General features: G+C 34.9%; 1 protein-coding gene across 1 annotated transcript in view; it reads left to right on the top strand.

Moving 5' to 3' along the window:
* LOC135325119 (adhesion G-protein coupled receptor V1-like) overlaps nt 1-27,770 on the top strand; it is a 271,435-nt gene that overhangs the window by 43,816 nt on the left and 199,849 nt on the right. Inside the window, exons 23-43 of the mRNA XM_064502689.1 lie at nt 78-258; nt 512-714; nt 1,314-1,443; nt 2,526-2,606; nt 3,868-4,007; nt 4,450-5,059; nt 6,017-6,232; nt 7,455-7,670; nt 8,715-8,959; nt 9,127-9,308; nt 10,026-10,837; nt 12,274-12,483; nt 16,745-16,875; nt 17,148-17,247; nt 18,412-18,591; nt 20,073-20,236; nt 20,827-20,920; nt 23,896-23,974; nt 24,614-24,752; nt 25,271-25,412; nt 26,674-26,936. Of these exons, the coding sequence (XP_064358759.1) occupies nt 78-258; nt 512-714; nt 1,314-1,443; nt 2,526-2,606; nt 3,868-4,007; nt 4,450-5,059; nt 6,017-6,232; nt 7,455-7,670; nt 8,715-8,959; nt 9,127-9,308; nt 10,026-10,837; nt 12,274-12,483; nt 16,745-16,875; nt 17,148-17,247; nt 18,412-18,591; nt 20,073-20,236; nt 20,827-20,920; nt 23,896-23,974; nt 24,614-24,752; nt 25,271-25,412; nt 26,674-26,936 (4,518 nt within the window). The remainder of the gene's footprint in view (nt 1-77; nt 259-511; nt 715-1,313; nt 1,444-2,525; nt 2,607-3,867; nt 4,008-4,449; nt 5,060-6,016; nt 6,233-7,454; nt 7,671-8,714; nt 8,960-9,126; nt 9,309-10,025; nt 10,838-12,273; nt 12,484-16,744; nt 16,876-17,147; nt 17,248-18,411; nt 18,592-20,072; nt 20,237-20,826; nt 20,921-23,895; nt 23,975-24,613; nt 24,753-25,270; nt 25,413-26,673; nt 26,937-27,770) is intronic.

The raw sequence follows: 27,770 nt of genomic DNA, 5'->3' as shown, positions 1-27,770 counted from the left end.
GTGAGTTAGGCAGGATCACGAAACTCAGTGATATATATTGCATGCTTTGATCTCTCCATGACTTGGTCCTATTCCAGGTATTAAATCTGCACGTGATTGATGATGACATTCCAGAGCTAAATGAGTATTTCCGGGTGACACTAGTTTCTGCAGTTTCTGGAGATGGAAAGCTAGGTTCAACTCCTACCAGTGGAGCAAGTATAGATCCAGAAAAGGAAACTACTGATATCAGCATCAAAGCCAGTGACCACCCATATGGTAACAATGATGGAAATCATACAATGTTGTTTCAGATAATTGTACAGTTTTAGCTCAACAGATATTAGTGGGAGTGGGTAGGGTATACAGTATGTCCCTGGAAATAGCATGCTTGAGGCCTAAGGGCATATCAGTAATTGATACTTAATTTCAGAACTACCATAAAATATAAATATTATAAATTATGGATTTGATTATAAATCATTTAAATTTGGTGCAAGTAGCCATGTAAATAATACTTCTTGTCTGCCAGGTTTACTACAGTTCTCTGTGGGGCTGCCTCCTCAGCCAGGTGATAAAATGATTCTCCCAGCATCTGCCATGCCCCATATTACTGTTAAAGAAGAAGCTGGATACATTAGATTACTGGTAGTTCGTGCACAGGGCCTTCTGGGAACAGTTTCGGTGGAATACAGAACAGTACCACTTACAGCTTTCAGTCCTAAAGATTATCAGGTATGGCCATTGCCAAGGTGATGTAGTTATGTTGGACTTTATTTAGATTTATTGGTTCCAGGGATAGCCTTCAGGTTGAGTATTTTTGCCCAGTTACAATTCTTTCACAGAAATATTGTTTTATGCGATGATGTTGTAAATGAATGTTTAATATTCACTTGAAAAAAGGTAGATAATTGTGACTTTTACATCTTTTTTTTGTGTACAAAGTGTTACGATTCCTAGGAAAAGCTTCTAGTCTTGTTTTGTTTTGTTTTTTTCTGAAGACAATTGTTGGTGTAGCAAAATGAGATGTTTGCCATTATGCCAAACTTTGTATGACCATTAAGGTGCATGTACAGGTTAAGATTATGTTTAACACACTAACCTGCATGTATCTTTGCTTACCTGACTTATATTATGGCAGGAAAATGTATATGAATGCAGATGCTCACTGTTCTGTGAATATAGATGGGTTTTTTTACCAAAGATTCAACAGATTTTTGAAAAACTTAAGTAGATGTATTAAAAAAGACAACAAAATCTAAGTTCTGTTTCTTTTTTCATATGGATGAAAAGATTAGACTTCAACAAAAATGTAAAGAGCTTTCATATTGCAGGCTATTGTGGGCACCTTGGAATTTCAACCAGGAGAAAGATACAAGTACATTACTGTTAACATCACTGACAATTCTGTCCCTGAATTGGAAAAAGATTTTAAAGTGGAGCTGTTGAACCCAGAAGGAGGAGGTAAGGCACATACATCAATTCCTTCCGTATATATTCATGACCTCCATTCATGCACAAAAATCTTATCTTTTTTAGGTGTGCCAAGAAGGGTTGTTTTCAATGTTATTTCTGAAAACAAGCAAACAACACCTCCACTCCCCAAAAAACTTGTAATTTTGGGGGGGAAAGAAGTGCTGTTCAGTTAATCTGTCAGTTGTTGTTAGAAACAGCCAGACTGGCAGATTGTAAAGTTAGTTGGAGGGGGGAAAAAAATCTTTGGGAATGGTGACAGCCATAAATGGATTTTTTAATGACCATTATTTTTTAAACAGTACAGAAATGCAAGTATCATGCCTTATGGGAAATTGTATCATATTACCTTGAATGAATCCAGCTCTCTGCTGTGATTATATGTGTCTATGATGTAATATGGCCTTAGTGAGTCTTTTGATTTAAAAAATGTGGACATTTTGGTAGGATATTTGTCTTGTTAAGAAAAGCTCCACTTTTCTCTTTAAAATTGTTTTGACAGAAAACTTGCAACTAACTTTACTAATCCAATAGTTAGATAACCTCTTAATACAAATAATCTTTTTGGCTTTTCCAACACCACTAAAAGCACAAAATATAGGGTAACAGCAGTTAAGTCTCCTGCAGATTTTCCTAACTTTCTGATAAATGTTTCCACATTGTGGGAAAATACTAGAATTAGAGCTTGGGGTGTGTTTTTTTTTTTTTTCTTCTCAGTGTTTTTTGAATATGTTTCCAGTTTCTCCATAACAAACCTTGGGATAGTAATGAGAAAGAGCAAACACAAAGAGGGAAAGAAAGGAAGAAGAAAAAAAATGTTGTATTTGTTGTCTTTCCTTCTGACCTTTCATTGCTGTTTTCAACACAATACATTAAGTAAAAGGTGAAATATGTAATGCTTTTTCTGGCTTTTACGAGAAATCCTGTACGATTTCAGAACCAAAATCAATACCTTCTTAGAATGTTTGCCTCTTTTTTCCCATTCTCCAGAAATGTTTACATTACTTTCTGCTTTCTCTGTATTTATAAATGTATATATGTGTATATATATGTATCTGTCTGTCATCTTAAAGTTGCTGAGCTCTTTAGAAATGATGACAGTGGAAGTGGTGATGGGAACATGGATTTCTTCCTTCCAGCTGTCCATCAACATGGTAAGCATTTTGAATTATCCTTTATTTCTTTATTTCTCATAAATTACTATTATCACACAGCTTGTCATAATGTTACTTTACTTGTAGTTACAGGGGATTCAATTAACTTTTTCATATTGTTTTCTCAAAACATTCTTTTCCATTTTAATTTAGGCAGAATTTCAGTGACAGTCAGTGTTAACTGTAACATAGAGAATAACTGTTTCTGTACTGTCAAAACTGTATTGATGTAAAACACAGTGGAGTTATTCTAGAAGTACAGTTTGAAAAATTAGTTTTGCCTGAAAACAGAGGAATTTTCTGGAGTGCAGAAAGCAAAGAAACATTTTTAAATTGAGGGTAATTAAAAGCTTACCCTACTATATGCTTTGATATATATGCTTTATGTTTTCTGTGTGTCAAAAACATTCATAAAGAGAAGTGAATCTGTTAAATTTTTAAAGGAAAGTTTTGATTCATTTCTTGTCTTTAAGTTTGTATTTATTCCTGAAATATTTTCAAGGTTTACAGAAAATAAAGATAATTTAATCTGGAGAAAATAGATACAGGGAAAAAGAAAAAAAAAAAAAAAAGAAAGGGGGGGAAAAAAAAAAGGAAAACCCTGTTCAATCCTCCAGACCTGAAAATTTTGCACATATTATGAAAATCAAATGATTTATTACACTCAAATTTTCAACTTTATTTGTAAACATAAAGGAATTCAATTAGACTCTTGGACTTTTTGGAGCTTCCTGTTTTTCTTCTGGAATGGTATTTCCCTCTTCCTGGTTTCCAGAAATGATTTTCTTAAATGCCAGGCTCTTGCTCTCTGAGTAGCAAGTTATCTCAACCAGGTCGGTGGTAGGATTTAATGGACTTTTTCTTTCTTTCTTTTTCATCGCAGCTTCTGTTATGAAGAGACCTGCTTTCATCCAGTCTGCCCTGCTTACACTGTGTTTTATCATGTAACTCCCCACCACCCTGAACTTTGCTGCATTCTCATTCATTAAGTCTTTAATACTTTTCTTTCCGTTCCTCTCTTAAGATACTCATATTTATTTTTTTTCTTTGGCACATTGTTCCATCAGAAAGGCTGCCAGACTGCATTACTGAAAATCAGTTTCTTATTCATGTGGTTAGTTGTCCTGCATTTAAAGAAAACAAAAGTGAAACAGCACAGAAAGTCCAGTCATGGTCTCCTCTGTAGTTTTGTAGTAAAATTCCTTTAGTTATTTTCTAAGTGCTGGAAAAAAATTATCTTCTTTGAAACTTACACTCACAGCTAGCTTGGGAATTGCATCCCACATCATTGTGACTATTGAGGCTTCTGATGATGCTCACGGTGTATTTGAATTCAGTACGGAGTCACTCTCTGTAAATGGAACTGAGCCTGAAGACGGAGATAGCACTATTGTGCTGCAGGTTAGAAAGTTTTGAGTCTCATATTGTTGTACAGTCCTCTCCTGTCTGTGTTTTCACTGGGGATTCTGTGATATATTTATTATAAATCCATAGGGTTTATAACTTTTAAAAATATGCATCTATTTTGCAATTTAATACATTCATTTTTTAGTATGTATCTTTCAACTTACACCTAAAACGATGTAATAATGTCCGATTTCAGTTGTATCTACAGATTTCAAATTGCATCTACTTACTTACGTTCGAGGTATTAGTTTTTGTAAAGTAGGAGTGCTGATTATACAACAAAAAATAGAACAAAGCTTTAGAAAGTGTAACCTTTGCCATCTCAAATGGATTTATTCTTAACCCACAGTATCAATGGCTTTCCTTTATACCATTTCATACTTTTATATTTTTCTTTCTCTACAAAAATATGTAAATCTTTCTATTTTGCACTTAGGTCGTGAGATCTCATGGAGCCTTATCTCAGGTGACAGTGCATTGGATTATAGTCTGTGATCCTACAGAAGACCTGATATCTAATTATGGGAATGTAACATTTGATGTTGGCCAAGCAAGAGCAAATATAACAGTGCAAGTTTCACCTGATGAAGTTCCTGAACTGGATAAAATGTTTTCAGTTTTGATCATCAATGTCTCCAGTGGTCGTCTTGGAATTCATACTAATGCAACACTAACCATTTTAGCCAACGATGATCCGTATGGGCTCTTTATGTTTTCTGAGAGAAACAGACCAATAAAAGTTGAGGAAGAAACCAAAAATATCTCCCTGACAATAGTAAGACTTGGTGGTCTCCTTGGAACAGTAGTGGTAACATACAGAACTATTGATGATGATGAAAAGTCACCTTTTCTTCCATCTGACCTAGCTAGAGCAACACAGGGAAAAGATTATTTATCTATTTCTGGTTTTGTGATCTTCACAGCCAATAAAAGTGAGGCCACAATAACTCTTCCTATTTTGGATGATGATGATCCTGAGAGGTCAGAGTCTGTTTTTGTGGAGCTAAACAGTATTGCTTTAATTGAGAAAGTACAGGATCGACCAAGTGAGTATTTTAGTGTCTCAAAAGTATGTAGGTTAGCATTTATCTTTAATAGGATAAAATGCAACTAGTTAAATTATAATAAAGTTTTACTGTGCCAAACTGCATATAATTGAGAGTTCTCTGAGTTACCTTTCTTGTGTACTGTCAGCATACTTTTCCCTTGCCACAGTATTTTGTCAGGGGTTGATGAGCATTTCTTTATTCCTTTTGCATCCCTTTAACCAAAGCCTTTTTGGCTATGTGTATTGCTGTACTGCTTTTGTGCACTAATACGCATGTTCATCTAATGTTCATCTTGCATTGTTTCTGTTAAACATCATCTTAGAAAATAACTGAGCTAGATTATATTGCTTATTGAAAGCCAAAAAACTTTTAAAAAACAAAGTGATATGGTATTGCACTCTTTGTATGCTGCTTTTTTAATGTAGACAATGCTTGCTGATTCCTCATTCAGATACATTTGGATGATTACAGCCTGATTTGTGCTTCAGTGCTTCTTGGCTTGTCTAATTGCCTCACCAATTTAATCTTGATGTTAAGGGGAGCTTCAGATATAATTCTGAGGGGAGATTGAAATTTTACTTATATTTCATCACAGCAAGTGTAAAAATAAAATTCTGTTGAACTTGGAGTGATCTTACTGTTCCTGTGGACAAACAAGTAAATAAATCACCTTTCAGATAATTGAGGGCTTGTATGCTCTACATGAGAGTGATGATAGACTCCAATAGAATAATACTAAATTACTAAAAATTAGGGTTTTCTGCCATAGTATAATTCAAACACCAAAAATATTTTGGTGCAGTTTCAATTATACTGTGTCCAATTCTAAAAAGATAGTTTTGTTGAAAGCTAATAGTAACTAACTGCTAAACTCTCCTGTGTGTCTATGAACTCTATAGCCATAGACAGCAAGGATCTCAGCCACTCTCTAACTCAGTTTTTGTTATATTTCAGTTTTAAATTCTCCTCGACTTGGATCAGTGGGTGAGACAATAGCTCATGTAATGATCAATGCCAATGACGATGCTTTTGGAACACTTCAGCTTTCAGCTCCAGCTGTGCGGGTTGCTGAGAATTATGTTGGACCAATCATTAATGTGACCAGAAGTGGAGGAATTTTTGCAGATGTTTCTGTGAAGTTTAAAGCTATGCCAATAACTGCAACAGCTGGTAAGAAATCAGAATAGCAGAAATACACATTCTATGTTAAAGCTGAAAGAACATTCTGTATGCTTTGAGTGCAAGCAAACAAATGCATACTGAATATACTCTATTAAACAAACAAACAAAACTCCCACACTTTACTGACTGTTTAGCAGTTAGAAATCTAGGTTCAATGGAAGACACTGTGAATGAGCTTTTGAAAAGCTCTAGAACATCATCACTATTAAACAAAGAGTCCATCAAGAGAAATGAGTCAAGCAAGTGGGGTACTTGTTTTCCCTGCTGTTCCCCTATCTCTTAAAAAAAGAAAAAAGGAGAAAAAACACTATAGTAGTATATGTAGCTACTCTTTAGTCCTTTAGTATGTATTTAATCATACTACGCATGATTTAGATGAGTTCATTGAAGAGGAAGATAGAATTGGAGGAATGGGGACTCAGCTATTCTTTAAAAAAAAAAAAAAAAAAAAAAATCACCAGTTGATCCCTGCTACAGGAAAGCTACGTGAAGGAAGGATCAACCTCAGAAGGTGTACAGGGTCAGAACCACGTAGATAATTATGACTCCAACCCACTGTATTTCTACTGTGCGCAGAACAGGAAGGTAGTGCATGCTCTAAGAATAGATATCTGAGTTTATTTTTTATATTGCTAACTTTTCTAAATGAGTGTGCAGGTAGACTGATGTCAGAGCATGTTTCCAATTAGTTTTTGAAGCAGAGTCACTATTTAGTGTAAAATAGTTATTCAGCTATTCATTCTCACAGACAAATTTGCCTGAAGGGAGGTCCATGTTGAAGACAAATCGTTCCTTTTTAGTAAAATCTGCTTGGATAAAAGTGCTTCAGTTCACTTTCACCTCTTGGAAAGCTAGAGAACAGTCAAAAATCAAAGACATAAGTATCTTTATAGTCTAAGTGTGTCTTTCTCAGTAGAAGAGAATGATGGACTTTTTGTAATTGCTTCTTGTTCTAACAATATAAACTCTGTTTTGGCTAAGTTGATTTTTGTTTTAATCTATCAAGATCTCTATAAGGCAAAGGGAAATAAAAAAGATTATATTGTCTAGGTCTGACGATAAAGAAAACTCCATATAAATACAGGAGAATACATGTGTATGCAAAAAGAGAAAATAAATGTAATTGATGACATGTTTAATACAATGAACCATAATGCATTAATGTTTTTCTATGTTTTTTATTGCTTTGTTTTTTCATCTACAAATATAGGTGAGGATTACAGTGTAGCCTCATCAGATGTTGTTTTACTAGAAGGGGAAACAAGTAAAGCTGTGCCAATTTATATAATTAATGATATCAGTCCTGAAGTTGAGGAGTCCTTTTATGTTCAGCTGCTGAATCAAACAACAGGAGGAGCCTTACTTGGATCTTTGACTAAGGCAATCATAACTATTGAGGCTTCTGATGACCCATTTGGATCTTTTGGTAAATGAGTCCTATTTGCATATTTTCTCTCTTCTATTAACATTATTAGTACAGATTTCTGGATGGGTTGTTCCTGGGCAACTGAACAAAAACTCACAGAAGTCACAGAGGAAGCCTGGATGAATGCAATGTAAAACAAAATAAGATAAACTGAATTGAAACATTTAATAAAGGTCTAGTAATATTTTAATATAACCAAACTGAAAAAATAGTCAATTGATATGTCAAGATTTTTGGCCTATTTAAGAAAAAAATGGATTTTGGGGTCTCCTTATGGAGATGGGCAGATTCCCTCCTCCCCCCCCCCCCTTTTGTTTTAGTTTTTGTTCATTCTAAATGCTGCATATCTGATACAAATTTAAGCCAAAGTCTTCCATAAATAATTTAGTTTCTTTTTTTTACTAGATAATCAGCAAAGCAGGTTTAAAGATCTGAGGAAATTAAAAAGTATAACTAGAAATGGAAATTGTGTTCTCATATTTTCTGTCTGTTAGGTATGTTAGGTTTTTTTCTACCTGTTATCATCAAGTTGAAGATGAGAGAGGATAAAATATCTGACCTCATAATGACATTCAGTAACTTCCAGAAAAAGTATCTCTGGGTAATTTGTTAACTTCATTCTTAAAAACTGAAAGTTTAATGTCAGGAAGAATTTTACTTAAAACAATTTTAAATGGGAAGTTTTGAGTTAATATTTCCGTAAGTAGCACATGACAACAGCTGAAAATTTTCCCTGAATAATTATCAAACTGGCTTTTTGGAGCTTAGAAACAGCTCAAGGCTAGCCATGACCAATGTGTATACTGAAATAAACTCATGGGTTTTGTTTCTATTTTAATTTTCATGGCTGTTTCTTCTGTCCTCTGTAGATGAAAATACTGAAACTGGAAACAGAACTTTCAGTATTAACCTGATTAAAAGTGATTTACCTGTGCAAGTAAATTCATTCACATGAAATAAAACTATATATTTCATGAACCAAGTTGATATTTTTATCTTCAGTATTATTTTTAATGAAATAACTCCCTCTGTGCTGTACTTCAGTTTTTCAGATCACTGAATTTGTTGAGGAGGAGCCTGAATTAGGATCAGTAACCATAAATCTGCCAATAATCCGCAATGCTGGGACACTTGGTAATGTTACTGTTCAGTGGGTTGCTACCATTAATGGACATCCTGCTGATGCTGACTTGCAGGTTGTCTCAGGTAATATTACTTTTGCCCCTGGGGAAGCCATTCAGATGCTGTTGTTGGAGATCCTGGCTGATGATGTTCCAGAAATCGATGAAGTAAGTTGAACTTCCTTGAATAGTCTTAGAGTTTTGACCTGTTATAGAAATGGGTGAAAATGTTTGGGAGGAACAAACCAGAAGTTCAGATTATACTTTGTTTGTGATTATAGTTAGAAGTACCACAAATTGTTAAATTGTTTTGCTGTCCTTTTTCTCTCTTTGAGGTTGTCCGGGTAGAATTAACTCAGGCCTCCAATGGTGGTGCTATTGGGTTAGATGGAGTGGCAAATATTATAATACCTGCCAATGATAATCCTTATGGCACAGTTTTCTTTCATCGCTCATTGTATCGAATTCAAGAGCCACTAGAAAGAAATTTGCTTGCAAACATAACAGTCAGGAGAAGGTCTGTATAGTGTTTGCTTTGTATACAATAATAATTATCTCTTTTTTTTTAATCTTGGCTATAATTTCAACTTCATGATCTTCTCATTTTAAAGTCTTTGCATCTATTTCTTGATCTGCCAGCTCAAAACATTTTTATTTCATCTTTGTTATTTTTGACTAAATGTCTGCTTATTAGAGATGTACATAAAATCCCTTTAAGTATCATTTTCTCTGTTTAATCGTCAAATCATGTGAAGCTACACAATAGCTTATTCCTATGATTTGAACTGAAGGATAAAATGGGCCAACCTCTGTAGGGTGGAAAGAAACAAGAAAAGGAAAAGAGTGCTTATACATGTAATATGATCTCATGAGGACACCTGGGAAGAAAGGTGACCAGGCTGGGCAGCACTGGCTTTTTTCTTCCTTGCCAGCTAGAAGAGCTGGCAAGTCCTAAGAAAAGCAAGCTAATCCCTAGAAAAAAATTATTTCAAATATTCATTCTTAACAGACTACTGCTCAAGCTATAAATCAAACTTGCTATCCACACAAAGTGCTAACTCAGTTATTCTGGTACTGGCTTCAAAGGGAATGTGTTTTAATGCATTATTTGGAATTTTTCAGCAATTCAAAGAGGGTCAGTAGTTTTTGTTCAGTTATTCTTAACTGGAAGCATACGGAATATTAGGCATACTTCATTGCCTAACATGACTTTCGCCTTTATTATGTCTTTTAGTGGGGGAAGGTTTGGTGAACTTCAGATTTTCTACAGCACCTCTGACATTGATGTTGTAGCTCTTGTCACTGAGCAAGATCAGGATATCCTGGCCTTTTATGAGTCTCCGGTACAAGGAATTCCTGACCAACCATCCAAGACTAGAGTGAATGTGTCTGCTGCAAATGACCCACTGTATGCCTGTGCAACTCGGTGCCTAAAAGAACAAGCATGTTCAGCCTTTACGTTTTCCAGTGCCTCTGGGATTCCTTTCTGCTTTTGGCTGACATCGGAGATCAGCCCACTAACTAATATTTCAGGATTCTGGACCTACAAGAAAAATGCCACCAGTGCATCCACTCTCTTTAGCACACAAGCCATTGCTGGTAGTGATTATGAATCTGTTACAAGACAGAGGGCCATAATGCTAGAAGGGGAAGAGTTTGCAAATCTCACAGTTACCATACTCCCTGACAGTCTGCCAGAGCTGGATGAGAAATTCACTATATCCCTTTTGAAAGTTGAACTAATGAACATCTCAGCCAGCTTAAAAAATCAACCAACCATAGGACAGCCAAATACTTCCACAGTTGTTATAATGATGAATGGAGATGCCTTTGGAGTATTTAAGATCTACAGTGTAAGTCCCAATGCGACAGAGGAAGGTCTGTATGTTGAAGTAGAAGAACGTCCTCAGGCCAACGTGCAGCTAATGATACATAGAACAGAAGGCAGCCTAGGACAAGTGACAGTGGAATGGCGTGTAATTGGTGGAACTGCTATCCCAGACTTGGATTTTATAGGTGTTGGTGAGATTCTGGTGTTTGCTGAAGGTGAGGCAAGGTTTTATATTTGCTTCCGTCTTATAAAAATCAGGAAAAGCAAAAAGAACCTGACAAGCAGTCAATCCTCCAGATGTTTTGACAAGAGTGACATCTTATTCTTAGGCTAAATCTCCCTTAGTGCTCGAGATAGTTGTGCAGAATGCAGCTGTTTTTTAGCACGTAGCGTTATTTTGCAGAGCACTCACCTAGTCTACCCTAATGAAGTTGCTCACAAGGTGATACTAAAAGATAATGAAAAGCATAAGTATCTAAGGTTTTTCTTTTTGAGAAATATTTCAGTGTGCATTATAAAAATTTCATTTACACCAGATAAATCAGGAGTAATAATGCTGAAGATGGTAATTTTATCAAGGATAACGGAAACAAGAAGCAGGCAAGTCATCTTTTCTTAGCCTCCAGCACAGTACCAATTTTGCAATAAGCAAAGCTTTATTAATGACTGCTGCTTTCTTTCACCAATTAACTACCTTTTTGAAGTAATGACATCCCTTTTTAAATTCCAAGATAATATTAATTTCATAAGGTACAGTACAGCATATTTTAAAAATTTACCAGCAGGACAAATGAGTCACTGGCAGACTGTTTAAATACAACAGGGCATGGTACAGATTTATTTTATATTTTCAAAGTCTAAGTTGATTGAACAGATATTTTGAAAGCAATTTGTGGGAGTGTAGTAAAGATTGTAGTGTGCTAGCTAGCTTAATAAATTACCTAAGCTCAAAAGAATGGTTACCAACAGTGATTTTGAGGCAGACATGTAATTACAGTAGCTAAGTTTAGCACAGAACTTTTAGAAGTATTTTAAGAGACAATTTAGAAAGTAATACATACATGTTCTGTAATTAGTATTCTCATAATCATAAAACTCGCCTCAGTTATGCTCATGTGCTGAGCATTAGGACTGTGTTGTAAAATTTGATGGATTATATAGGGACAGGTAATTCATAGTGTTCTCTAGTTATATTATTGTCCTTTGATAGTCCAGAAGGCAAATAGCTAACACAATGATAGCCCACTTTTATGCATTCCCTGGCCCAGTAAATATATTCAAATTGAGTGCACAGTGTCTCAGAGAGCTTATGTACTTGGTAACTTTCTTTAAAAGAATAATATTCCCCTTTTCTAAGTTAAATTATAAAGTCAGAGAACGTGTAATGCAAAAAAAATTCAGAAATAATTTCTACCCAGTTATTCTGTACATAGTACATTTAATAATAATCATATTGGCCTCATGTGACCTCTTTGGAAGTAATTGAATAAAACTTCATAATGACATTCAGTAACTCCAGAAAGGTAAGGAAATAGATATGCTCCATTTGTCCTTTTTATATTTTTAAAGCATTTGCTACAAAATGAGATGGTTGTCTTTTTAAAAGGTGGTTTCCATGGGCACATATATGAATGCATTCTTTTCCTTGTAGGGGAAACAAAAAAGATGGTCACATTGACCATCTTAGATGATCCAGAGCCAGAGGATAATGAAAGTATCATAATCAGCCTGGTCCATACTGAAGGAGGGAGTCGGATTCTGCCCAGTTTTGACACTGTCACAGTGATTATTCTGGCAAGTGACAATGTGGCAGGAATTATTAGCTTTCAGACAGCCTCAAGATCTGTTATTGGTCGTGAAGGTGGGTTCTTCTTTGTGTTGACCATGCTCAGTTTTTTTAACATCAGCTTCAATCTTCGTGCTTTCTGTTGTTAATAACTCACAGTGATTGTTTGTTTCATTGTTCAGAGAACATCAGCAAGCAGTGAATAACTACATACTTGGCATGAATTTCTTTGAATTTTAAACTCTTGCAAGTATAGCACTTAAAGATTTTTGGAAAGGATAGGTAAACCATTTTCAAAACCATTTTATGTTTCATCATCAATGCTTTCCTTTTTCTGAAGATCGTGCCTTGCTTCTGCTGGTATTCCATCTCAAAACTCCTTTTAACTTTCCTTGTCTTATTTATGCCAAATTCTGGATCTGGATATAATTCCTGTCATACACACATCTATTAATAGTTATAAGCAAATGTCATTTATCAATGACTTTAACTCACTTTAAATCTTCTGGAAGACATTCCCACAGAACGATTAGGATCACCTTTTCCCTTCTTTTTACTCATTAACTTGCTGGTTTAAAATTTTCTATTTATGCTTTTTTATGGCAGCTAGTTTAGGACTATAGCAAATCTTGCTGGCATCAGTAAGTCACATGGCATTTGAGAAAGAACAGTAATGATCTGAAAGTGAAAAAATCTACGAGTGTTTTAAAGAGCACATTGCATTATCTAAGATGTGATACAGTTTCATGTAGGAGGATGGTAATATCAGTGGTGATTAGTTTGGGTGGCCTCTGCTGGAATCTGAAAGTGTTACAGTATCATTTTTCTCTGACTTTTAAACTGATGGTCAGGAAAAGCTACCAAAAGAAAAATTTGTTCTCCAGCAATGTTTGCATTGCATTTTGTGTTTGAAGAGGGAAAAAAAAGTCTTTCTCTACCAGGTGTTCCTTCTCTTCTCCTCCCTGAACATGAAAGGACATCGTAACCTTCGGGTTTTCATCTAGACAGTTTGTGTTAATTCTGTGCTGGTGTGTGTGCCCAGTTTTCATCCTTTATTTCTCCACATTAACAGTTCTGATCAGCCTGTCAAGCCAGCTGCAATCTGACAAGCTAAGAAGAGCTGTTAATGAGCACGAGGAATTAATGCAAACTGGCGCAGTCCCAAAGGTTATGATGACCCTCAACACTTTCCACTGCTTAAATATTATTCGTTGCACAGTAGCAAATGTTGAACATCTGGAACTGAAGTACTCTGTTACAGTTTGGAAATTACTGGACTCCAGTTTTTCCAGGTTGTGGAGAAGAAAATGCATTGGCTCACAACAACAAAAAAACCACACTGAACCCTTTGTTAAAAAAAAAAAAAGAGCTGCAGTTGTTAGATGACAGATTTTAGTGTTTGTTTTCCACCTTTAATATCCAGGCTTTCTTGTTTTGAAAGCAAAATTTACCTAATATAATTCAAATATCATTATCTTTTATATTTATTATATTATTGAACAATTTTGCTATCCATCAAGTAAATATATATTATTTTCAAGATGTGAATATTTATCACCTTATTCAGGGTAGGTATAGCTTTTTAGTATGGATAGGGGCGTGCAACAGATGTGTGGCTATGACTGTGTTGCAGGAGTATGCACTGCACTGGCTTGAAATAATGGGGAAGAGAAGGATGGCTGAGGCACCCTTCTTCTCCCTGGTAAATCCATACCTCTTGATTTGTGTTCACTAAAGATGCATTTGGTACCTCACTTTTAAATTGCAATGTAGAAGTCTGAAGATATAGGTAACATGTTTAAACATCAGATGTAAAACAAAAAAGTGGAATTGGCCTAATAACATCCTTTCAGTCATCAGAAATCAATTGGTATCTGTTGAAGCCTATTGTATATCAAAAAGTATATATACACAGCTTGTTTTTCCTATTTTCTTTCTGGATAGGGTTACTAAAGGTCTTGGTAAAGCTGTCCAAGAAACTTGGCTCAGTTATTAACTACTTGGAGTCTGTAATAGTGATGAATTAGACTTGGGGTTTCTTCTCGGTGTTCTTGATTTCATATTGTAACAGCCTTTTATATCTAGAGCACTTTATTGTAGTTTTCAGTGAAAATTCGTTGTATTGTATAATGTTGTATTGAAATACGCTTTGTCTTATTTGTGCATTTTGCAATGGTACTGAAGTAACCAGTTTTGTGTTAAGTATTTATTTGTTTGCAATGGTTGTGCAAAATTCTCAAGTAGGATAGACTGGATTTCGGTGCAGTGTTAAACAATATGATAAAACAGTCTCAGAGGAACCCATAAACTGGGAATGTACCCTCAGATAGCTGACTGTAGAAACAGAATACTTGTGATGTCAATAAATTTTTAATTCTTTTATTCTCTTAAGAGCAACATGGACCAAGTTAAGACAAAGGTGTGAACCTCAGTACACCTCCAAGGCTTAGTTGAAGTTTGAAATGCTGAGGCTTAAAAAATATATATATTTATTTGGAAATTGGCTTGCATAGTTCTTGTATTCTTTCTTTAGCATATTAATACTGTATTTTAATGAATTATATTAAGGTCTCTTGAAATTAATAATTCTTAGGTCTGTCATTGATGGCCAGCATACATACATCTCTAATATTTCTGTACTAAAAAGAAATGTATCTAGAAAATGTTCAAGTTGTTCCTGTCAGGGTTAGCTATGCGATACTGCCCTGTAATATAGAATAGGAGAATAGCAAGATACCATCTGAACTTGGTGCTCTCTAAATTACATGGAGAAATTGACCAGTCCAGCTAATCCCTCTGATCATGCCGTGGAGTATGAAGCCACATAGCCCCATATCCTTTCTTCCATTTTCATAGATGGACCGCCATGAGGTCAGATAAAGTTTTGGGTGCTTCTCCGGTAGGTTTGATTCTAAGCACGTGTGCAAGACAAATCAGAAGTTATTTAAATCAAATCCAAGGCAGGCCTAGTGATGTGATACTATACACAGTGCAACGGACTGAGTAATTGTATGCATATTTTCATGAAGCAGGAAAAGCAGTCATAATAGGCCACACAGACTGATTTGCAGCTGGATGAATCTGTTATCTAATTTTTCTTCTCCTCTTTTCTTAGATATGCGTAGGAATCAGTTGGTCCGTAGATGGAATTATTCCCAGATTTATCAAAACTGAAAGTGTTTCAAATCAGTTTATATCAGATAAAATAGTAAGAAAGACTGTTTTAGTGAGTTGGGGATGGAATTAAGGTTGTCAAATTTCTGTTTCTGCATTACTAAAATACATGTTGGCTTTTTCTAGTTAAGTTCATTTTTCAGTAAGCAAAAGAAATCTCATGTATTATTATTTCCAAGCAACTCAGTATTGTAGATTTTTACACATTTAATGCCTCTGAGAAGCCAATGCAATACTGTATGTACTGGCAAACTTAAATAACATGCACCTGAAAAATGCTGTTGAAATGCATATGCGATACACTTACCTATTATAAATAAGCATCTGTGTTATAATGTGAACGTATTGTATAATATCACTGATTTTACATGCTGATATAGTGATATGTTAATCTCTTATGTCCACATTTAAAATATGTCAGTAGTAATCTTAAAATAACATGTAGGTTTTAAACTTGATTTTCTAAATTTTATGAAGATTTTGAAGTAGTTTGCTCTTTTTAATTAAATTTTCTTGGGGTTAAATATTAAAAATGTGAGAAGTGTAATATTTGCTTTTTACAGAGGCCTATCATCAATTGATACTCATATCTTTAGAAATTATCAAAATTATTAACATTTTCTGAATGTTCTCTTTTCTAACACTGATAATGTTTGTAAGTTCAAACTCATATAAATGGATTTTACAGGTAATTACAAGCATTTTTCTGCATGCATTATGTAAGGTCACGTGACTGGAAATATTAGGAAAATGTATATTCCCTGCCAGTGAACTGTTGTAGAATATTAGTTGTGTTATAGCTGGTACATACAGCATTTACTATTTTGTGTGGTTTACAATCCAGTATTGCTCTGTTGTTTGTGCATGTTTTGATGGGTGTTCACTTTGTAAGTTACTCATCTTTGGCAAGTTCCCTGATATATTGATAGTTCTTTGCAAGATTGAACTAAAAACAAACAAAAAACCCTCCAGAGTTTAGGTTTGGGTTTTTCTGTTCAATTTTAAGTGTGTTGTATGCCTACAATGAAGCTTACTATCAAAGATACAAATGACTCTCAAAAAATTATTTTAACTGAGTGATGCATGTTTCTGACTTCCAATTTTTATAACTGATGTATAGAAGAAGAAATCTCAAAACATTCTGTCTTGTCCTTTATTCTAGGAGAACAGCTGCAGTTCCATATCCTTAGAACTGCCCCAGGACTGGGAAATGTTACTGTTGAATGGAAGATTGTTGGGCATCGTGTAAAACAAAATTTTGAAAATTATTCTGGAATACTCTTTTTTCCTGAGGTAAGACCATAAGCAAAGCTAATAGCTAAAGGAAAACATTGTATTTAGAACTGAGCTGAGAAAGGCTGTATGCTTTCCTAACAGTCTTTGTTTCTTGATCTGATTATTGACTTGTTCCCATTACTCTTTGAGTTCTAAACTGGAGAGAGTTCATATTTCTTGCTATTTTAACTTAAAATTTCTTAAAGGAGTCATTCAAAATAATAATTGAATAGTAGTATGCTTGTATTTTTTACAGTAATAACTAATCAAATTGTCATTAAAATAAATAGGAGTCATTGAATACAACATTATATGTTCACTTGCTGGATGACCATATTCCTGAAGAAAAAGAAGAGTATCAAATTGTCCTATACAACGTCAAAACACAAGGTAGTGCAAAACTATAGCATGCTATATCTTAAAAATACCATTTAAGAGTATAATATTTTTCATATATATTAATCCATTTTGGAGGTGTAAGACTAAACTGTAACTGCTGTAAAACATGTTAAGTTCATTCCTATTTTATAAAAATATGAGAACCAAACTTACTTTAATGTATTCATGTCCATACATGTGCATATATATATGTATACATATGTATGCACATGTGCACACACATGCCCACATACATATGTATATGCGCACACACACACATATATATATATGTATGGGAATGTTAGATATATGCAGCTATATTTCCCAACATTGTCTTCAGAACCTTTCTTAGATTAATTGGTCACTCTTGCAGTGTTCTATTGGCACCAAAACTGATATTAGTAATATGTTAGATGTCCCAGTTAGTACATCAGCAATGTAACATATATCTCATCATGCTCCAAGCAGACTTTCTGATTTGTCTCTGAATTCAAGGAGATCAGCATATTTTATTCTTACCATTTAAATTAGGATGACAGAAGAAGCTCAGTCAAATTCTACAACCCTTCTGAATTATTCTATATTAAAATGAAGTTAATGCCTAAACCCCTTACTAACTTGGTATGGATTATATTGCTGCTAGGTGCCTTACCAACTTTCTAGAATAATTTGTTGACTCTTGTCCATGAAGTTTAGCATAAATCGATACATCAGCAGTTATTCACCCAGGCAACGTTTAGCCGAAGAGAGATAATTTGCCTTAGCATGCTCTATACCCGATGGTAAGGGAGTAATTTATTCAAGGAATGATAGAGAAATGGAATCTAATTTTAAGCTTTCAGAGTTACTTCCTTCCCTATTGATTTTAGGGAAATCAATATTTGGGGCTGGCCCATTAAGTTTGCTCATTTCTTAATACATTTTTGTGATTTTATACTTAGTAGGGCTTATGTTTTCTACTGTGATTGTATGTTTCTGTATTTGTTTTAAAACATAAATATACATACTATATATATTGTGCTACACCATCCATAAACTTCAGTGAGCGCATCATGGTTTTGGTTTCATTTGCACTCCTTTTGGCTGTTTGTGATTTGAATATAATAATAATATTATAATGAGAAGAAAGTAGTTGCCTAGCACTTTATTCACATTAGCCCATTGGTACTTTTGCAGGAGTTTCTTCAACAGGAGCTGCTGTCTTGGATAGTCAAGGATATGAAGCTGTTCTGACAGTAGAAGCTAGTGATGAACCACATGGAGTCTTGAATTTTGCTTCCACATCCAGGGAAGTTTTAATTCCAGAGGAGAATAAAACTATTCAGCTCTTTATCAACAGAGAATTTGGATCACTAGGTTTGTATAATAACTTCAAGAGTAAGGAGGTTATAATTGCTGGACTTTTTTGTTTTGGTAATCATTAGGCAAATGAAAGCCAAGGCAGGGAGCCTAGAAGGTTTGGAAATTTTGGATCGAGTTGATATTTTCAGGACTTCTAGGCTCCCTACTGCAAGGCTGGAGACTAAGTGTCAGTTAAAACCAGAGCCATAGTCCTCATTTCCACATCAAAGAGTCTGGAAGCTGTGATGAGGCTAGGTGTCCGTTAAGGGTACTACCTTTATGTCTAAAGAGTCTGCCTCAGAGTGTTGGTCAATCCAGAAGAAATAAAAAATGCATGAAAAAAGGATTATGTATAGAGTGATCTTTCCATGTATTTCTCCTCTGCACTTCTAGAAGTTGGCAGTTTAGGAACTTTATGTGCATGAAGTTTCATCCAGACCACTGAATTCAATTTATCTGTCTTCTGCAAAAAATTCTCATTCCTTTTTGAATCAATTTATCTTTTAGCATTCATAAAATTCCACAATTTGATAATGTACCATGTGCAAAAATATTTTATTCTGTTCTAAAACTGTTGACTGAGAATTTCAATTTATCTTCTGCAAAAACATGTACAGCAATTTCCTTTTCCTGTTTTTATACTATATTTAGACATCTGTGATAATCCTCCCTCGATTTCTTGTGCTATATCTGTTTTATAATGAAGTGACCAGTTACAACTAATATTCAAGATCTGGGCACACCATAGATTTATAGAGTCAGACATTTTAATGACATTTCTATGCTTTCTCATTTCTTTTTTAATCTCAATCAATATTCTATTTTACTTTTTGAATAATATTCAGGAAACTAACATTTTAGCTTTGATCTTTCATCTGTTGTTTTATCTCCAGGATCACTCTCTTTACATTTTGCTGCTTGACTCATCCTGACAGATTTGTGAGGCATGGCTTTATTCTAAAAAAGTCACATTTAACTTTTCCCCCTGGTAACATTTTTCAGTGTGTCCTCCAGCTTTATTCTGTATTGAAGTTTGTGTGAGTCTACCTTGGAGGGAAGTTAGGTTTATTAAACTGTATTTCCTAGCACTGTCTTCAGAACCTTTCTTAGAGCATTGCAAGAGTGATAATTTATTTCCTTTGGCACCAAAACTGATATTAGTAATACATTAGATGTCCTAGTTACTACTTCAGCAATGTAGTATCTGAGGTTCACAGCACCTCAAATCTCTAAATACATTTGGTCTTAATGATTTATGAGTCTTGTGATACTGGACAAGTCACCAAAGGCCAGACTGAAAGCCCACTGAAATCAATAGCAAATTCCCATTGGCTCCAATGTACTTTGTAGTAATCTTTTAATCCTTCTGTTCTGCAGTTAGTCTTTTCATTTTGCAGATGAGCATTTGATCTCTTTTCTTTTTCTGTGTGAGTGAGAGTTACATAAGAGTTGGAAAAAAAAAAAAAAGATTTTTCTTTTTGTCACAAATTAAACAGGTACTATCAATGTTACATATGCAACATTTCCAGGATTGCTCACTTTAAGGAATCAGACAGAAGCGACCTTGGCTGAACCAGGAACTGATTATATATCTGTTTCTGGATCACTGATTTTAGAGGAAGGAGAAACATCAGCTGCCATAAATATTACTATTCTAGAGGTAAACTTTAAACCCTTTAATTCTATACAGTTCTATATGACTCCAAATAGGGAATATTTTGGAACCTTATACTTGCAACCTATACATTATTTGAAGCTATATATTATATGTAATTGTGGTTTAGAAAGATGGTTCTAATATCAATGTTAAAATCAAAGGGGAACAAGTAATCACAGAAAGCAGCTCTACCTAGACATAAATGAAATTAAGCTGTCTGATTAAAGCTTTACCAACAAATATTCAGAATAGTGTACTTCATTACCTGCATACTGATATGAACTGATTGCTGCAAGCTCATGCTTTTTCCTTGGTTGAAGTCTAATGCCTTTGAAATTGGGCAGAAAGTTATGCGCAGGAATAATTTAGTGTCTCTGCAGAATCTTTTTCATGAAATACAATATTTTACTTTGTAATTCTTTCAAGATAATCAATTTCAGACCCAACAAAAGTATTTCAGGAAAATAGAAAAATAAGTAAATTCTAATGTCACTTTAGTATTACAGACTTCTATTGAGTTGCTTTTTGATGACTTCGGTGGATAATTCTTAAAGGAAAACTGAAAGAGTATGTAATGTATCTGTGTTTTGCAGGATGATATACCAGAGATGCAGGAATTCTTCTTGGTTAATTTGTCTTCAGTGGAACTCATCATGAACCATTCAACTTCATTCCCACCTAAGCTAGGTATAATTTAGAGATTATCTTTGCTTCTCCTTTTCTTTGAATTACGTACATGTTATAATACTCCAGGAGATTATCGTCATCACACTTATTTACTAACTAGGCCAAGATGAGACAAGAATATCTGAAAAAAAAGCATTATAGAACATCAGACGTATTCATTATTACACTTATATTTCTTACTTTTTTTAGGCCCTGGAAAAATTATTCGGTAATTTTTATAGAGGAGTTAGTAATTATCAGTTGAAAAGCACAATTATCTGAAAAGTTTTACTGGCAGTGTCTTCATCTGATTTACATTTCCTAAGTACATAATGGAAACAAAAATCTCAGAAAATTACTTTATGTGGTAAATAGTTAAGTTTTATTTAGTTCTTTTAAAACTCTGTTTTTATTTCTGCTTTTAGGAATTATATCCTATAGCTTTTCTAATCTTCCAGTGATCTTCAGTTATCATTTGCTCGGTTAACTCCTCATTCTCCTTCCTCTGAATTCAATAGCAAAAGCCCTACTGGCTTTAATGACAGTTGAATTACCCTGTAGTACTAAAGAAATAGTTGTATCGATTGTTTCTAACACCTTTGACTCTCCTCCCTTTTCTTTGCATGCCTATAGAAGTGACTGAGTTAATTCGTTACAGATTGAAAGGTAAACTGCAAGACTGCTGATTTGTAGAGACTAAGCTGTGATTAGTTAATTGACTAAAATACAAGCATAAAAAGAATAACATATAAGTACAAAGGATTCATCTGAATTAAATTGTGTTAGGTGCTGTATAGTCTCACCTTCCATTATAACAGTTTGGTAGTCTCATTGAACTGTGATTATTTAACCCTGGTGTGATAATCTGCATTGGGTTAGATGGACTTGAGCTGAGCTGAGCAGATAAGTTGTAACCCATGGGACAGAAATTCGTTGTGATGATAAAATGTCGCAATGAATTCTATTATCAGACAAATTTTCTTATTTTCCCTGTTTGTATACTTTGATTTGTTATGACTGAGAATTTAGCTCCCTGTGAGTGCAATGCATTTATTTTGGATTTCTAGCAATATTATACTCTGTACAGGATATTTGAAGTATTTCTAGTGAGGGATCTGATCTAAAAAGAAATGGCTATTCCACACATGATACAGGCATGTGCAGTCAATCCAATACATCCAAAATATATTGCATATACTGCTCTTGGCATGGCCATTAGTGTGCATAAGTCTGGTATGTCTGTGATATAGCAAGCACATTGAGCTTGGTTAACCACTGAGATTTCACTGATATGGAGCAGGAACAGAAAGAGTATAGTTCTGTTCTTTTGTCCCTGCTCCTTCTGCTCCCATCTTCTAGAGAAGATGGAAGAAACAGCTTGACTCAAATGCCAAAGTGCAAGTGATGAAAAAAAGGAAAAATGATGAACAACTGAGAATGATAAATAAGAAAAAAGAATAAAGATAATGGACACAAGAAAGAGCTTAGCATGAGCGGGGAGGGAAAGATGGAAAATAGCCGTTCACAGTGAACCATTACAGATCCTGGGTGTACAGATCAGACTACAAAGTGACACGGAAAATGAGGGTAGGAATGAAGCAGAAAGGCCTGTCATCCCTAGCACTCCATCGGGATTTCTGAACCTCAGTAATGTTTCTGCTGCCTGTCACTAACTTTCACAGTTATTGCTGATGTTCATCTCTACTTCGTAATGACAGGTTTAGATTCATGGCAACCTTGTACTTCTGTGCAGCTAAACTGAATTGATGGAGAAAAATCTTTTCTATGAAACTAAATATCTAAATAATACAAATCTAAAATATATTTGCTACAGACTCATTTTATGCAATCAGTCTGGTTGTAGAAGTTGGCATTCTTCATTTCTTTTTAGGTCTTATAAAATGTAAGTTGAAGTAAATTAAGGTAATCATGTGGTGCTGTAATCTGAACAAATCAAGACTGTTTTTTCAGAAAAATCAAATTGCAGCTCTCTGGTTTTGGCCTCTGAAATTAGTGGACATTTCTGACACTAATCTCTCTATTTATTCAGTGTTTTCACACTGCAATACATATAATAATGCCTCCCAATCTCACAGGATTATTGTGAGGATACTTATAAAACTGTGTATCACAGAATCACAGAATGGTTGAGGTTGGAAGGGACCTCTGGAGGTCTTCTAGTCCAACCCCTCTGCTCAAGTAGGGTCACCTAGAACATGTTGCTCAGGGCTGTGTTCAGGCAGCTTTTTAATATCTCCAAGGGTGGAGACTCCACAGGCTGTTCCAGTGCTCTGTTACTCTCACAGTAAAGAGGCTTTTCCCTATGTTCAGCAACAGTGTGTTACAGTGTATAGTAAAAGAGAACAGCCCACAAAGAAATTAATAATTCTGTATTAGTAGCAGAATCTGAGGTGTATGCCATTAAGGTTTAAGATCAGGCACTGAAACATGAATTGAAGATAAAATACTGAATCATTTCTTATTTGTTGTCCCTTCTGTACCCTAAATAGCACAGTGTGCAAAATGTTGAATGTTGTCAAAATAAATAGGCAAAATAAAGACGAATTAAGATTGCACAACAAATCTTGCTTTTGATTTTTTCTAGCTTTTCTGTGCTGTATTTTGCTTTCCTAATGTTCTTTAATGGGGTGGTGTTGTTGTTATTGTTTTGTGGTTTTTTGTGTTTTTTGCTTTTTTATGTTTGGGGGGGATTGTTTGTTTTGGGTTTTTTTTGTTTGTATTATTAAATGTAACCGTGGTAATTCCAGGTATTATGTTGATAGTAGTTTCAGTAAGCTATTAAGGACGTGTTTTCCTCAGAACCTTTCCAGTTATCTTGTTCACTCTCATTTTCTCCTGAACATTCTGGAAACAGAAAATCAGGTATTTTATCTGTAAAGTTAGTAGGGATTTAAGAAGTGCTTCCATGATTCTTGAAAATCATGAAAATGGACTTTCTTGTTCTTTCATTTTTGTCCTTCTGTTTTCTGTTTTAGATTTGGAAGGTTTAGCTTCTCAAATTGTTATCGATGCTAATGATGGAGTAAGAGGAATAATTGAATGGGAAAATACCAAGTAAGTCTCATTTTCCGTGAAAAACATACTCTGTCAGTGATTGGACTGCCTAATTATTTTCTTTTTCACGTAGTGTTAAAGCTCCCATTAAAAATAGGACCAGATCTTTGAGATGGCGAAGGATTATTCAAGTCAGTAGATTTAGGAAATGGAAGATAATTCCCACACTGAGAATCAACATTTAGTGTATGTTTCATAAAAGTTCTTTTGCTACCACTAATATACTTCCACTGCTGTCATTTTATATTATGAGCTTGCCTCATTTCCTCAGCCTCTATCCAGTATTCCAGCCTCTTCATCCATGCAAGCAAAGAGGTTGGCATCTCCCATCTCTTTTTCTCTTACTAATTTCCAGGAGCTAGGAAGAATGCATCCATGAATGCAGATGTGTTTGTATGGCTTTTCTTAGTCTGCCACTAATAATCAGGAAAAAAGCACAACCTCCTACAGCTTAATTCCATTTAGAGAAGAAACAAAGGTAAAAAGGTTGTTTTAGACAACTACTAGTACTGTAATGATGCTTTTTTCATATAAGACACATGGAGTCATTTAGAGTGAAAATGAAATAACAATCTGCGCTTATATTCAAAAGAATACCATTCAACAAACAGTGAGAATTTTTCTTCCTTTGTATTTTAGGTTTGAAGTTAATGAAACTCAGAGGAATCTGACGATAATGGCACATCGAAACAGAGGATCATATGGCAATGTGTCTTTGTTTTTTTATGCCCAAAATTTGGAGGCACAGCTGGGTTTGGATTTTAGTGTGACCTCAAGGGTAAGAAGCAAACTCTAAATACAATACTCATTCCTTCACCTTCCTCAGAAGAATATCTTCTTGATTATTCTGCAGAATGATCAATAATGTAGCTAGCTATTTCAACTTACTTCAGTTGCTTTGGTCATCCAAACAGAATGAAATAAAAATAGTCTCCCTATTCTTATTATTTCTTTCATTTTAAATACTAAAATATTTTTAATGTAAAATGCATTCTAAACTTTCAAACATCTATCTCATATAATATTGCTTAGAAACATTAGATTTTTTTCATAAAAGATTTTTTTGCAATAGGACTTTCAAAGTATATGTTCTCACTTGTCCTCATTTTGCAACAAACTTTACTTTCTTATTTCGGTTTCAATTAATTTATAAGAGACATTGGGAGTATGGCTCTTCATGCCTTCTATTCATTCCTATTTAATAGAATTATATGTACCTTAACTGAAAAAAACTGTGTAATTATTAACTGCTGTAAGTGTTCAATGTTGTGTATTCAATGTTGTGTTCAATACCAGACTCTCTTTTTTGCTGATGGAGAAAGGCATAAATCTGTTGATGTCATGATTTTTGATGATGATATTCCTGAAGGTGATGAGAAATTCCAGTTAATTTTAACAAATCCCTCTCTGGGGCTGCAGTTAGGGGAGAACACAACAGGTAAGATTAAGATTATTCTTCTGAATAACCATATTTCAGAAACTACCATTGCTCTGCTATTGTAGATCTTTAAACTTTCCTGAAAAGTTCTTAAGCATCACTAAAAAATCTATTCAATTAACAAGATCATATATAAAATAAGGAATTAAAAAGTAAGCAAATGAGCTTTCTAAGAAGTTTTACTGCACCAAACTGAGACCTTTTTAAGGGTGATTATAATATTTTTTGAGGAGATTCTAGATTCTTCTTATCTAGAGATCTTCCTTGTTAAAATAAAATATTTACGTAGTCTCTTTAGGTAATATCACAAGCATATAAGTATTTTGTATAGATACTGAAGTGGCGGGAACATGAATAGAGTATTTGGTGTTGGAAGTGACCTCTGGAGATCATCTGGTCCACCCCCCCATTCAAGCAGGGTCATCTAGAACAAGGTCATGACCATGTCCAATCCGGCTTTGAGTATCTCTAAGGATGGAGACATCACAACCTCTCCGAGCAACGTATTTCAGTGCTTCACTACCCTTTACAGTAAAAAAAAGCTTTTTTTTTTTTTTTTTTTTTTTTTTTTTTTTTTTTTAATATTCAGATGGAACTTCCTGTGTTTTGGTTTGTGCCCATAACCTCCTGTCATGTCACTGGGCACCATTGAGAAGAGCCTGGGCTGGTCATCTTTACACCCTCCAATCAGATATTTATAAACATTGATAAGATCCCCCCTGAGCCTTCTCTTCTCCAGGGTGAACAGTCCCAGCTCTCTCAGCCTCTCCTTGTATTAGAGATACTCCAGTTCCTCAGTCAGCCTTGTAGTCCTCCGCTGGACTTGCTGCAGTACATCCATGTCCTTCTGGTATTGGGGAGCCCAGAACTGGACACAGCACTCCAGATGTGGCCTCACCAGTGCTGACTAGAGGAGAAGGATCCCCTCCCTTGAAGTGCTGGTGAAACTCCTCCTAAAGCAGCCCAGGATGCTGTTGGATTTTTTGCTATGAGGATATATTGCTGACCCATGTTCCACTTCTTGTCCACCAGCAGCCCCAGGTCCTTTTCTGCTAAGCTGCCTTCCAGCCAATTGGCCCCTAGCCTGTACTGGTGCATGGGGTTATTCCTCCCCAGGTGCAGGACTTTGCACTTCCCTGTGAGAAGCAGGATGGATAGGGAAAGAATGGATTTGTGTTTATATGTATTTTATCAGTATGTATGTATAATTATATTTTATTGTGTTAATTAAAGAACATTTCCATTATTTATTTCTCAAAAGCTACAATTACTATTCTTGCCAACGATGATGGCCATGGAATTTTGTCATTCAATAACAGTGATCACTTCTTCCTAAGAGAGCAAACAGCTCTCCATTTGATGGAAAGTGTTGCAGTATTAACCATTATTAGAGAGCCTCCTCAGGGGATATTTGGCACCGTGACTGTTCAATATCTTGTAAGTGAAATTAATTCTTCAGAAGCATCGGTGGATTTGTTCCCTTCCCAAGGATATATTGTGTTGGAAGAGGGAGTCAGATTCAAGGTAATATGCAAGTAGTTGTTACAAAAGAAGTGAAGGACGCGTTTTTGAAATTGTTGGAAAGAATTCAGAAATGTTTGTGTTTTGTCTTAGATTTATTTTTTCTTATTTTTTCCTTCACTCTCAAAGGAATAATGAGCTGTAACTGATTTCTTGTAGTTATGTTAGGTAGGAATGCAGAAAAATTAAATGTGCTCATCTTTAGATATTTCTTTCTTTGTAATAGTTGAAGTAAATTGAAAACAGTACAGTGTGTAGATTATGTTCATGCTTAGGAGCACTTCCTTGTGTGTACTCAACAGGCAGCTGAAACACAAACCTTAGACCAAACACTTGACAGGAGTAATAGGGTAGAAGTAAAAAATTCACTCTGTACCCTGATTCTTCAGTTGGTCTGAACAGAACAGAGTGTGCTGTTACAAATGCAGGAAGTTGTCAGTGTCTTAGGAATAGAAAATGACGTATTCTTCTGTGAGTGTTAAGCCTGCTGGCTCTGTACTGTCCCCCACAAAAATGTCAGCTAGAAAATGAAAGACCCTAGAGTGAACTTGCTTAAGTTTATGAAATCCTGCTTCTTCTAAAGTTTAATGGCAATTTGTTTATTGTTGTCAGTTAAGGTAAGATCAGAATCTGGTTAGTATGTTATGGGTAATGGGGTAGAATATGAAACAAACACTTCCTGGAAACACTGGTTTCCAGTTTATGAACTTTTGTAACCACAGTGCCGCAGACCTGTAATAAGTTGGAAACTTCTTAAAACAGTCCCTAAATATCATTTATTGCAGAGGTAAACAGGGATCTAAAAGGTCGTAGATTTCAGATGTTACATAGTAACAG

The sequence above is a fragment of the Dromaius novaehollandiae genome, chromosome Z (assembly GCF_036370855.1).
Source record: "Dromaius novaehollandiae isolate bDroNov1 chromosome Z, bDroNov1.hap1, whole genome shotgun sequence".
Taxonomy (NCBI): domain Eukaryota; kingdom Metazoa; phylum Chordata; class Aves; order Casuariiformes; family Dromaiidae; genus Dromaius; species Dromaius novaehollandiae.
This window is presented reverse-complemented; position numbering and strand designations above follow the sequence as displayed.